This window comes from Pteropus medius, unplaced genomic scaffold (genome assembly GCF_902729225.1).
Source record: "Pteropus medius unplaced genomic scaffold, Ma_sr-lr_union100, whole genome shotgun sequence".
NCBI classification, from domain to species: domain Eukaryota; kingdom Metazoa; phylum Chordata; class Mammalia; order Chiroptera; family Pteropodidae; genus Pteropus; species Pteropus medius.
In genome coordinates, this window is record NW_024349225.1 from 12,912,161 (window position 1) to 12,926,207 (window position 14,047).

The following is a 14,047-nucleotide window of genomic DNA, read 5'->3' on the forward strand; positions in this document are numbered from 1 at the left end:
GTTTTGTTTTGTTGTGTTTTACAATACAGAATGCCAGAGGCTATGGGTGGAAGACAGGGAGGATGTTGTTTTCATGCTTAAAAGGGAATAAATTTGCAGAAGTAGAAATTAATATTTTCTTGTCTTTGTGTGACTAGATAAAAGAATCCTGTTCTGTCGTTTAATCCTTCTCTCCATCCTCTATGTGATATAGAAAGCTTATCGGATAATGCAACTGCTTTTAGCAACAGATCCAAACAGCTTCGGAGGCAAATGTGGTGGCGTGGATGCAAAGTGAGTAACTCAGAAGGCGCCAGCTCGGTTGGTCGGCACCTCAGTGCTCTTCAAAGACAAGAAGGAAAAAAGGGCCTCTAGACTGTAAGCTCTGAGAGGACAGAGGCTGCGACTGTCTCGCTTTTTATTACGTCTCCTAAACCCAGCGAGGGTAGGAACCCAGTAAATGTTTGTCGAATGAATGAATAGCTTTTGGGACAGAAATAATTAAAGGAATCCAGCAATGCCTAAAAGGATGTTTTCATGGGTTTCTTCATAGAACGTGATCTACATTTTATTAATCTAGCTACCTCTAAACTTATAAGAAATATTAATTTTTCATATAATTTGTTATTAGTGCCTTTTGGAGCAGCCTACAGCATTACATAGAGCTATTAAAAAGATAGAATGGAAGCTAGAAAAAACATTTTTTTTTTGAATGGGGAAAAAGGCAATTTATGTCAGCATCCATTATGGCAGATGTGGCTAAGAAAAAACCCTCTATCACTCGTTATTCCAGAGAAATAAGAAATAAAAGAAATTTTTAGACAAGGAGGAAAAAATGAGAATTGCTATATGCTAATATGTTCCTGCAAAACATTTTATAGAAATTAATTTACTTCTTAAATCAAATATGACTACTCATCATTAAGCAGGAAATGTTTCTTTTAAGATTTTATAACATATAGCATGCGAGCACTTCTTTTTCCTCCTGATTCCGTGTGTTATTTTGGGCTTGTTGAAAATCTTAGACATAAACTCATTGTTTTAGTCTCTCATTTTCAGGTTTAGCGGTAAGTCTCTAAATTTGACTTTGACATGCTAAGATTTCTTCCAAGATTTGCCTTGGATTTACTTAATTTTGTCTGCCTGTTGAAACCTCTTACTTTCAGAAATGGAACTTAGGAAAGAAACATGTTTCATTGCTCCTCTTGTTTAGAATTTAAGTTTTCTATTTTAAAATCTTTATTCTTTAAATAATAAATCTTCTATTTTCTTTACATTTTTTAATTCTATAGAAGTTTTCTATTTTATAGACTGTTTTTGGAAGAACAAAAGGTCCATGAGGCATTCACCTCCTCTCCCCATACACCTATTCATGTGGCCACAAAAAGATGATACATTTTGCCTAGCTTTTCTTAGCCATATCTACAGATTTTCATTTTGTACTTTATGGGGTTCAGATCAGAAGAATAGTATGCTTTTAAGGGGCAAAATTGAATTAATTTTAAAATATTTTTAAGTAGTCTCTATGTCACTACCGTGTTCTGGATTGACTTCACAATGATGACTTAGGAAGGGCTAAGAAAAGGGACATGGGGACAGAAACCAGATCCGAGGTTGCCAGTGGGTAAGGGTAGAGGGGCGGGCATCGACCACAACAGTGCACGAAGGAACTCTTCAGAGAGCTGGGAATGCCTTCCGTTCAGCTGTGATGGTGGCCCATGGGTGACAACTGTGTGTGTCAAAACCCAGCCAAATGAACTTTAAAAGGGTGAATTTTATGTTATGTAAAATATATCTCAATAGACTTGACTTTAAAAGTAAGTGAACAGAATTATCAGCGGGTGGGGAGGGAGCATCACTGGCCCCCTCTCAGGTGTCTAGGAGGCCCCGGGGCTCGTCCGTGTTCAGTGGTGACAGATGTTTGTCCCTGTCGTTTGGGAAAAGCGCTTTGGACACGATGATACATTGCTGCCGTTTTGGGGTGTAAACCTCTGCTGGCCAGTGTTAGAAACCCAAGGCAGAAAACTGTCCAAGTGTTTTAAAATGGATATTGATTTTGCCATTTAAATCTTCTAAGCCTAGCACAAATTAGCAGGGCTCATTGATGTACGCTTTGGGTAAAGTTGAAAAACTACCATAAAATTCTAAATTACTTTAGGAATTACTTTCAGGTTAAAAAAAGAAGCAAAGCTTCCATACATTTTCCGCATCACCTTGTCACCCCTAGAGTACTGTAGTTTGTGGTATGATGAGGACCCAGACACCTGCTGAAAATGTGCCTTCTAGATCGATCTGGTCTATTTCATTTTTTGGTTATCACAATTAATAATTTTAATAGATACCTGGTGTCCACATTGCAAAGTTTCCCCATATTTTCTCGGTCACTTTGTTCTTGTCATGAATGTAATGCCACCACAATGTCACCAGTAGTTCTATTTTAGAAACATTTCATTGGCTACTTCTGGTTGTTATTTGTGATGCAGAATGTTTGATATGTTTATAATAAGTGGACATCTTTTTTTCTGAATGAACCATCTTTAATGAATTATCTGTGAAAATGTTTGAAAACAAGACTTTCATTTGAATTCATCAGGAAAGTCAAGTTCATTTATAATTTATACATTTTAGGATTAAATGAGGAATATGACAATATTATAGAGAGAAATGATGTGAACTTAAAATATTAAGCCGCTGACGAAGGACTGATCTTAAGGTTTCTCCTCTCAGCCCTGAAACTGACAGTATGTTCTTAAGCAAGTTATTTATTACATAAAGTTATTTGTGAGGAACCTACATTCTCTTCCTCCAAACGGAGATAAAAAATGCCAAGAAGAAAGTAAGGGGAGAAAAAACTGAGAGAATTCTCATAGACTTCAATAAGTACTATAAAAAATGCCACCTTCTGCTGTGCACGTCACATCATTAGTGCTGGGCGCCTATGTCGTTCATCCCATCCTGACGCTTTTCAGCAGAGTTGGTAAAAGTATTGTACTTTCTCCCTGGTACAAGAAATAAGTGATTTACAAAAATGTCCAGGCCCACGAAGGCTTCGATGGGTTTGTTTACTGTGCAGCACAACCTTGAACAATAAAATCCAGGCAAGAAAAAACCTGCAAATTTGGGGAACTCGGATTATTAACAAAAAAAGATGCAGATAACCGAGTTCAGATGAGAAAAATTTGAAGACCTTTCAAGGGATGAGCCTGTGTGTTGATGAGTTAGTATAATGTGGTAAATAGCACAAGAGATAGTCACGTGGGTAAAGTCAAGGTTAACATTAAGATCTTACGCCTTTTTGTGTTGCAGATAAAAGCCGTCGTGGCTCTGGTCGCTGTTGTCCTTTTGTTGGTGATTATCAGTAAGTATTTACTGGCTTTTTAATAGGGGGAGTATCATTTGTTTCGGAGTTCATTTTATTTTTAGTTGACCTAGTATGACTGTCAGGATTGAGTAGTGATTTCTGATCCGAGTCTAGAGTCTTAACCGAGAATCTGCAGACCTCTGAAAACGCTCTTAAATTGTATGTAAACTCAGGGCTAAGGGACTTGTTTGAGGCCCAGGATGGCTGTTAACACCCAGGACCATAACGCTCATTTCCTGTTTATTGTTAACGCTCGCGTGCTTGCACTTGGTAATATTGTGTTTGAAGGACAAATCTAGATACATTCTCCAGACGATAGTTTGTTTTGTTTTGTTTTTGTTCTGGATTTAAAGTTGATTTTAGGCATTAAAGCATCCTTAATATTCTTTTGAAAGTCAGATTATTTTTAATATCTCCTTTTCTCCAAGGCCTCTTTTCCTGTGTTTACAAGGATTTTATGAAGATTTAGAAAGTGTCTGAAAATAACCATTTGAAAAAATCCATGGTGATACTCTCCTTTTATACAGAAAAGGTTTTGCTACAGTGATATAAAGTTGGTCCTCGTCTGTGTTTGTGGCTTCTGGGTTTGTGAATTCACCTGCCAGCTAACGTGGACTCGTCACCCCCTCTCCCCGTCAGTACTTGGGGTGCTTTTGCGGGTGTCGGCACATGGGTTCAGAGCAGTGACAGGTGTATTTCCGCCTGACGTCTGATGAGGTCGTGCTCTGCCCTGCAGGTTCCTCTCCCAGAGTGAATGCGTGTCCTTCAGAGTCTATTTAGTGTCACGTTTCTCACATGTTTGTGCGTTTGTTAGCGATTCCACTATTTGAAACGGCCCCCAGGTGCAGTGCTGAAGTTCTGTCTGGTGTTGCTGTCGTGACGTGTCTTAAGGAGAAGGCAGGTGTGTTAGACAGCTTCACTTAGGCATTGTAGTGCTGGTGGCCATGAATTCAGTGTTCGTGAATCATCAGTATGTATTAAATAGGGTGTCTTTAAACAGAAACACACATAAAACAATAGGAAGTATAAGAATCACGCGTAGTAAAGTCCACACTTAAGGTGTGTACAGACCTGGGCTAGACTCTTGGGAGGAAGCAGTCTACCTCGAGATGTCAGCGGCTTCTCTTCCTGGTCAGGTGGACCGTTCAGGTGGAGGAGGCTTTTTAAAGTGAAAAACAGGGATCCAGCAGTCAGTCCCTCGGGCTCTGCCACAGACGAGGCCCAAGAAGTACCTGGAAAGGACCTTTCCAGCGGGTCGTAGAGCGTTCTTTTGGAGATGCCTTTCCCAGGAATTTCTCTGACGATAAAACAAAACCGCAGAGACATCGGTAAAACAACGACCCTCTGTAAATGACAGACTAAAAGCGACATAAAGATCGGATTACAGCTCAACTGTTAAAGAAATTTGCCTTTCCCTGCAACACACACCGCTTTAAGATAACCAGAATTGCAAATGAAAAAACATATTAGGACGTTGTAGATTCTGACAAATTTTATATAATTTCAAGAACGGTCATTTTAATCATACAAATACAACAATTATTTTTGATTTGACAATGCTTCCCATGTAATTTTAGGATCTCAAATAGGCCTAATTAGTTTAATTTTCCCCTTTTATGAAGGAAGAAATTTTGTTTAAAAGGTTTCAAAGATTCTGTCGGTTAATTTTCAGATTTAAATTTTTGGGAAGTTTGCCAAACATCAAGTTTTAAAACACCTGATCAAATAAGATCACAGGTCACTGTGAAACAGTACTTATTTAATCATGGTGACAGTTGGAGACTTTGCAGGCAAATACAGCAAGTTCAATAATTGTAAGCAAAATTTATCTCTTTTACTATTAAGACAATTTAATTTAGCAAAGACCTGATGATACAGAGCCCAGGAAATAATTTCAATTCAATAAGACGTAAAATCTTTGCTTTCCTTTTACAATTTCTTATTAAGAATATAACAATAGTACAGGAAAACTGTCCTTTTAACAGAGAAAGCCGAATTCTAATATTGTATTAGCTTAATTTTGATATTTAAATTTATTTACTCAAGTTTATTTTAATCTTATTTAGCTTGACCAGAGTTTCTTTCTCAAGATTCTTTTCCCACAAACCTCCAACTTTCCTTGTCCAATTTAGCTTGTCTATTCATATACATTTAGAAATAACCGACTTACTGGGACAAACCATTTTTTTAAATTTTCTCAAAAATACATTTCATACCTTATACCTTCTTTTACTGAAAACACATTATTTATATTAGTTAGAATTCCTAATCTTTAGAAGTCTTAACTTGTAATGACAACTAAAAAGTAAGCAAGTAGCCTTTTATGGCTTCACCAAGGAGGGAGCGCAAATCGTGTGTCTGTCCCGCTGGGTCCAGCTACGGGAGTCCCCAGCCCACCTGACCAGCTGCCACGTGCACCCCGATAGATGTGCCTCAGAGACGACAGATCAAAAAGCCAGCTCTCAAGATGAAAGAAAAGCTTTTACTACGTGCATATTAACGGATTTAGCTATGCCTTGGGTCTCTTGGAGCCAGACTAACACTTGGGGGGATGTGCCACGGGGTGGGGGGTTGAGTGCCATTTGACAGTGTTCTTTTATGCACAGAAATTTTTCTTGAGGTTGGCAGTCACCTGATGTCAGTCTAAGGTGTTCCGTGACCAACTTATCCCATCACAGGAGCCTTCTTTTTTCAAAGTGACAAGTGTCCTAACAACTCTTAAACACTTGACCTTTGTTCACCAGTTTGTGGCTTTGGCTTCAAACCATCCCTCAATGATAGCTTTTACCTCGTGTGCACGTGACCCACAGTGAAGCGTGTTTACTAGACACGGGTCTGGTGAGACCCACAGGCCCATCTGTCCGCAGAGGCCAGAGGCCAGCGCAGACGGCAGGTCTGTAGGATTTCTGAGTCAGGAACGGAAATAAAAGAGCCTGCAGCAAAGTGAGTGCACACAGGGGCCGATCTCCGCCAGCTGCCCACCCTGGGGCACCGTCTGCAAAGCCACTCCTGAAAGAACAAGGCTCTTTCCTGGGTGGTAGCAAGCACGAGTTGCTCCCCTCCCAGGTAACCGGCCGCAGGTGAAAAAGGTCTGCTTAGGGGAAACGCCCCTCACGCAGCAGCAGCTCCGCGGCCTCCCGCCACGTCAGCACCAGGGAGAGCAGCTCACAGTTCAGGAGGCTGAAAATGCGATTAAACCCTGAAAACCCAGCTTCCGCCTTTACCACATTTTTGAGTATAGAGTTTTTTAATTCTTTGGAATATCCCATCAGGATTCAGGCAGGAGAAAGAGTGAGACGTCTTGAAGCACCTGCTCAGATGGCCTAAGTTTCTCTAGGGATCCTTTTAGAGCCGGTTTTAAAGTCAGTTTGTCTTTTAGAAGCTTCTACATGTCAGTGCATCTCCGCCCTGTCCCCGTTGTCCCTGAGAGGTGTGGAATTCTCTCTTTAAGGGGGGCCCTTGATGTGGACTTAAAACTTACTTAGTGGCCCCGAGAGTTTTAAGTGATTTGGGCTAACTCGGTCCATTTCGTTAAGAAGGCACAGGAGGAGGGACCAGAGTGTGTGACCAGAGTGTGCGCACATATAACTAGCCGGGCTTCCGTGTAAAATAAACTCATCTTAATTGCACTGCATTTAACCTCTAATTTACAGTCTAATTAATGAGACTGTAAAAAGATTAACTATGTCAAATCACAAGTGTCCTATTCAGGGAATTGCAAAGACATGTCAACTTTAGTTAGGCAACCATTTTAGACAAAAACAGGCACGATCTAGCCCCATAATTCTTATATGTACAACACCAGCCGGGGTTCCTGAAGTGTGTGAAGGAAGGGGGAGTGTGAAGTTTTGACTCCCCGTGATTCAAAAGTTTTGTTCTTGATCCACGGAGGCCAAGAAATCGTTTTGGGTCTGAAAACTGCTGCTTTTATGGGAGCTGTCTCCTAGTGGATCAGTGGCTGCCTGCATACGTGTCTCGGGGGGACCTGAGCACCACACGGTATTCAGGCAGGCTCCAGGTACTGGGCTGTACCTCCCAGACGCACCAGAAATGTTCCTTCTAATCCTGAAACTGGGGTAGGGGAATGTTTTTCTGTTGGGGGCCCTGTGAGACAGCCACATATCTTGGACAGTGAGTCCAGACACTTCTGCAAAGGCTTCTAGCCGCCTGGAAACACCCATGAGAGGGCCAGAAGGAGCAGTGGTCTCTCCGGAGTGAAAGTCACCGTCACGTAATTCCAGAGCTAAGCTAATAGCATTGTTCGACCAACAGTGAAAATCCAGACTGTAATTACATAGAATGGCCACAAGATGTCACTATAAGCTCAGTTACCTCAGAAAAATAAGTCAAAAACAAACAGGTACTGGTGAATAACAGAATAATAATAAACCCGACTTGAGGGCGTCCCCTCAGTAACTCACCATTCAGATGAGGGAACCCCTGCCTGGCACCAGTGTCCCCTGCCTTGGGCAGCTTCCTATGGACAGTCAAACATGGTACCCAACACGAGAAGGATACCCCCTCCCATGGCACAGATGCCAAATGTCCTAGATGGCTTCACGCATTTTCGGTTGAAGGGTTACCCTCCCTGGCCCAGTAAAGCATGCACATCAGCCACAAGGTGTGGGTGCACGATCCAAGGGTTCAGAGAGGCCAATGACAGGATCCTCATCTTGGCCCGATGAGCCACAGTGTGACTGCTGTGTGTGCCACACGCACCCTTTTCTGCTCCTTTGAAGGTAGAATACTGCTTCTGACAAGATACGCTAAACAAACTTTCACAGCTTAAAGCTCCTCAGAAAGAAAGGGTTTGTTGAGCCAAATGCTAGCCAGAAAAGGACCAGGTCGGAACCACCAACACCTGTTAACCAGTGAACCTCACCTGTCTCTCCCTTCTGCCCTCCCGCCTGCTGTAATTTAGAACATCTCAGAATTTTCTCCTTGTCAGTGGATAATTTGGAAAATGTAGAATAGCATAAGAAAATACAGTTCAACTGTAATCTTACCACAGAGCTAGCTACTGTTAATATAATTATTGTATATATTTCAAGTCTTTTCCTAATAATATGTAAACATGTTTTTCAAAAACTAAGATTATATGCATACTTATAAATATTTTCCCATGGTATTAAATATCTTTACAATACTTTAGCAGCTATATGCTAAGGTTATGCCATAATCGATTCGATCAGAATGCCAACGTTAGACATTTAGGTTGTTTTGGGTTATTTTTGCTTATTCTTTTCCATTTGTTAGCCATCCTCTCAGCCAGAAGTTCAGTCCTCATCATCTGCTTCCAGACGTGGACGCGCTGCATTTAGAAATAGTTTCTCACATTCCATGGGAATCTGATTTTTGACATATTCCTTTTTCATTCTTTTCTCTTGCAGTTGTTATAGTTGTGAAATACCGCACTTGATTTGAGGACAGAGATCGTCATTAAACAGAGTCTGGGACAGTAATAAAAGGTTGCTGCGTAATTTAAACGAAACCCATGTATATAACTTTCAAAACTTCTTTTTCAAGAAACTAAGAGGCAAGTAGCACTTCAAATTGGAGCATTGAGAATGTCCATTATCTTCTTCCCTTCTAGCAAAATGTGCTTTTAATAATTACATTTAGGGCAAGACAACCAGCCTCTATTTCGCCATATTCCAAGGATCTAATTTGAAACTACGTACTTGCCAGATCATTATTTGTGTCCGTAGTTAAACACTGATAACGATATCTCATACCATTATTTAATGACATAAGGACTTGCATTCTTGCATTGAGGCAGGAGTCAGAAGCTTATAGAGAGTACTAGATCATTATGCTAAAAGAGAGGCATAATCATTCCACCACTATTTGTAAGATTCTTGTCGTGTTACAGTTGCTTTGCAAGCAATTTCCACATGTTTATGGGTGTAACAAAAACTAAGTGTTGTAAATGTTGCTGCTTTCAGCTATAACTAAAAACATTCCAGTAAACCTATTTTTGACCATATAAGGGAATGTGTAGTAATTTTTTGGCATTCAAATTATGGAAATGAGAAATTTAAACACTGTGAAAAGCTCATGGCACCATAAAACTGGAGATAATAAAATTACTGGAGCACGTCATCGGAGTTTTGAAAATGACCAGCATCTTGCCACAAGTCAGGGTCCAGCTCTTGTCAGTTAGCCTCCTGTGGGAGGGGCCGGTCCTAGGGAGAGTCATTGAAACCCACGGGTAACTCATTCCCTTGTTTCTGCTGGTCGCTTCTTCTTTAACTTCAACTAACCCTTGCACCAGAAGTGCCGAAAGTGCTAAGCAAAACCATCTGCTTAGAATTGGCTCGTTTTGCCTTCTCCGACGATCCCTGGGAGATGCCTGTGCATCGATCAAGCGTCAGATTCACCAGTAATGTCTATGACAAGTCAGGAGCCTAGGTCGTCGTCATCCATCACCGTTAATCTCAGTCCGTTTTCATAACAGTAATGAGGTGTTAGCGTTAAAATGTGCCAGATCCAACATACAGGCCGCCCCAAAAGAGAAAAAGAAATTTGGAAAAAATAAAATAAAATGTGCTGGCCTTCTTGTGGTATTTAAGCAAGTCAGAGTGGAACTACATAGTCCTCTAATGTGTGAGGGAAGCTTTCAGAACAAAACGCAGAAACTTATGCACGTGGACACCTTGACAAATAAAGGTAATTCTAAATTCGAAATAGGGTGAATAGAAAATACCAGTTTTTAAAGGGGGTGAGGAGGTGTGGTCCTGTATATGTTTTATTTCTTCGGTCATTTTCATTCCAAATGTATGAAACAATCTTTTTTCTTAATCCTGTGGGATTAGCACTAAGAGGCAAAACTGTTCTGTTTAAAATGGAAAGAAATTTGAAGGGAGGAAGCAGATTAAGGGATACTCAAGGCACTTGGCAAATTATGAAAATTAATTGCTAACTTGTATAGTTCACTAAGAACATTTAAAGAGTGTTGTCTGTTCTCCCCACTCTGTAAAGGTCCATGTAAATAACATCATAAATACTAAATCTTTTGACAAAATAGGATGCCTAGGAAAACGAGTGGTTTTAGAATTTCAGTCGCTAATACAGTTCAGGACTCGAAGTAGTTAAACTGATTGTACAGAATCAGTCCTAACATATTTATGTATGTCCTTTTTAGGGGGATTGGTTAATTTTCTATTAGTTGATATAGAAATCTGGTTTCTCCATGATACCTGTCAGTGAAGATGAAGATGATTTCTCAGAGAGAATCCGTATTCCCAGTGTTTCTTTTAATAAAGGATGCTACTTTTAAAGAAATACAAAGTTATTTTTTAAAATTTCAACCACGAATAAAGGAAGCATTTATGTGACAGTATCGCGTACGTGCATTTCTCTTCGTATTTCAGATGCTGCCGCGGGAGCGCTGGCGTCCGTTAGAGCCTCGCTCTCGCTTAGCTTGTCGTTCCATCGTTCTCGGTCTTCTTAGTCCTGACACCCTTAAAACAGCATGTTTATGGGCTTCATTGTGGCAGCTTTATAGACACAAACCTTCTTACAATCAAAACCAAAAGAAACAGGTCGCGCATTAGATGCCAGGCCTACCTTCCTCCCTCCCTTTCCTTTTCTCATTCAGCTCAGATCTCGCACTTGAAAAACGAAGTTTTACCACCATCAGAAAACTATCATTATTTAACAATGAAGATTAACAGAAAAATTCAAGTAGCTTTATAAATACTGGTTGATACCTGGTGAAATCAGGTCACCGTTTTAACGCCTGCAACATGATTTATGATTTGTTCACTTCCGGGAGCCTATTGCTCTGCAGGAATTCGGTGATTCTAAGGCTCATTAATTAGCTCTTCCTTCCATTTGTGACCCATTAATAGCTATGGCCTTTGGCACCTCTGCGGTGACAGAGCTCACTGCACATTGCTCTCCGATGGTATAAACTTGGGCGTTTGCTGATGAAAGTTTCAGTTTCGAAAATGGGCCATCTTGCGAAACAGTGCAACGGCTGAAAATGGTCACCTCCGGTGACGTGGGAGGGGTGCAGGCGGGAGGAGATGCGTAAATTCACGCTCAGGTGATCGATGCCTCCTTGCAAGGAAGGGCCGTGAGCCTGGATTATCAAGTCTCTGCCCAGCCCATCTTCTCAGTTATCCTTTCCCATCCACAGCACTGGCGACAAAATTTCCAGAACCCAATGCAGAATGAAAACACGGGGCGACTTGTTTAAAAAGCAAGGAGGAAGTGATGTTAAAGTACTAACTTATACAGTGTTTCCTTTAAAATATTCTTATTAGTTATAAAGTAGAATAGGGCCAACATCAATAACCGTTAGGGCAATGAAAACCGGTGAGACACCACCTTACACCCGTTAGCAGGGCTACTGTCCAAAAAAGAGAATGTGTGTTTTCACGGCGGGAACGTAAAACTGCTGCAGCTGTGGAAAATAGGGTGGCCGTTCCTGAAAGAAATTGAAAATGGAACTACCACGTGATCCAGCAACTCTACTTCTGGGTATAGACCCAAAAGAATCGAAAGCAGGACCTCGAACTGGTATTTGTACACCCACGTTCACAGCAGCGGCATTCACAATAGCCAACAGGTAGAAGTGACCCAGGCGTCCATCGAAAGATGAGCAAATAAAATGTGGTGTGTACACACAACAGAATATTATGCGCTTTGAAAAGGAAGGAGATTCTGACGCATGCTATCCAACATGGCTGAAGCTTGGGGACATTATGTTAAGCGAACCAAGCCAGTCACAAAAGATGTTCTGGTTCTGTTTATGTGAAGTACCCAGAGTAGTAAATGGTTGTCAGGCCCCGGGAGGTTGGGAGGTTGGGAGGTTGGGGAGTTGCCTTTCTAATGGGTCCAGAACTTCAGTTTTGTAAGACAAAAAGTTCTGAACTAGATGAGGTGCTGGTTGCACAACAGCGTGACTCTCCTTAATGCCACTGAGCTGTACACTTAAAATGTATATTTTCCCACAATAAAAACCATTTTTAAATGCATAGTAGGAGGGAGTAATCATTCTAAGAAAAATTTTAATTTTTAATTGGCAGAATGAATCTTGCCATTCGTCGTATATTATGCAGTGCCAGTTTCGAATGCAGACACAGGGGCTTCTGTCTCATCAGCAGACCCGCGAAAATCGCGGTTGTATTGTGTGACTCGCGCATGCGGACGTGCTTCGTTTGAGCAGAACCGAGAAGATGCTGCGCGGAACCTTTGATTTCACTTCCCGGCGCGCGCGTCCTCCCAGCGCACCTGCCTGACGGCGGATGCCACGGCCTGAGCCCCCGCGAGACGGCGACCTCGGGCTGCGCCGTCCCCGCTCTGAGTCCGCACCGTCAGCCTGTCGCGGGGTCCCCCGGGAAAGGGCACGACCGCGTCCCGAGGCCATTCTTGTTCTCTGAGTGCTGTCGCCTTTCTGCGCGAAGGGCGAGGTCTGGTTCTAATGGACAGTGTGGCCTCCTGGGGCCGTCGGCACCCCTGCTGTTGTAGACGCCTCGACATGGACACGAGCGCAGAACCCGGGGGGCCCGCGGTACGCGGGAGCTCGGCGACACCCGGCAGGCACAGGCCAAGCGTGTGCCGGCCGCCGGGGGCCGGGGGCGAGCGCCGTCTGCGACCGCCTGGAGGGGACGCGTCTCCGCGGGCATGTGGCGCACACGCTCCGCTGTCCCGGGCACTGCGCTCACAGACGCGAGTGCACGGAAAAGCTCACGACGCATTTCCAGACGGCCACAGAGCTCGTCACCAAGGGCAGTGCCCTCCGGACAGCGCCCGCTAGTTCCGTCTCGGGTCACCTGTTTTCCTCCTGCCTGTGCCCCGTTGCTGGTCTTATCCCTGCTCATTATGTCCCACGCCCTTGTTAAAAGTACCAGATCTTTCTCGGGCCCGTCGGTCCCTGGCTGCAGCTTCTCATTGCTCACCCACGAATCTCAAGCCTTCTGTTTCTCTTCTCAATTGATCAGTCGTTTCTGGCCGGATTCAAACCTGGCAGAAAGCAGGTGCTTCCGGCTAGTCGCACTGCTTAATCAACGATCCTGTTTAACCCTCGTGAGAACACACCTCCCAAGAGGCAACTTCTGCTTGTCATCCGGTCACAGTCACGTGCTCGGTAATGGGTGGGTCACAGCGCCCTCCGGTGCACCTCCCCTATGCCAGGCGCTCTCCCCTTCCCCCTCCCTCGTCTCCCCAAGGACGGGCAGTGGTCGTGATGATCGTGAAAGTCAAGGTGTGGGGAAGACACCACCGAATTCCCAGCCTCCCCTCTGAACTCTCCCCTCTGTTGCTAACCATCTGCCCCCTATTAAGAGGCAACTGTGTCCGCTTAAGAGTCCTCACAGCTGTGACCTGCAAGGCAATGAAATTTTTTTCCCTAGAACCTAGGTCATTGGCTAAAAGCATTAAAAGCACGAGCCTGAGAGCGAGGTAACATTAGAAATATCGCTACAAGTTTGGGAGGGCGGGGCCCAGGGCAGGGAGCCTCAGGGGCGCAGGGCGGCTGCGGTGTACCAGGCGGTTTGGTTGTACCCACATCTGCCCGCCCACCCATACGCAAGGTCCTAGTGCTGCCCCTGAGGGTCCCCCTTGCTCTCTGTGACCCGCGCAAAACCAACGATAAATCTGAACAGTTGTACCTGAGCGCAGCGGCCGCCTGCCCCAGGTGGGACCACGCCAAGCCCTTGAACTCCGGCTCCTTTTGGCAGGACAAGTGAGCAGCAGGAT

At 43.3% G+C, this 14,047-nt stretch overlaps 1 protein-coding gene across 1 annotated transcript in view; it reads left to right on the top strand.

The window, feature by feature from the left end:
• The window catches only part of VAMP4 (vesicle associated membrane protein 4), a 31,498-nt gene extending 20,821 nt beyond the window's left edge, over window positions 1-10,677 (top strand). Inside the window, exons 6-8 of the mRNA XM_039881496.1 lie at window positions 194-273; window positions 3,286-3,337; window positions 8,731-10,677. Coding sequence (XP_039737430.1) covers window positions 194-273; window positions 3,286-3,337; window positions 8,731-8,759 — 161 coding nt within the window. The 3' untranslated portion in view covers window positions 8,760-10,677. The remainder of the gene's footprint in view (window positions 1-193; window positions 274-3,285; window positions 3,338-8,730) is intronic.
• Window positions 10,678-14,047: the final 3,370 nt, after the last annotated feature.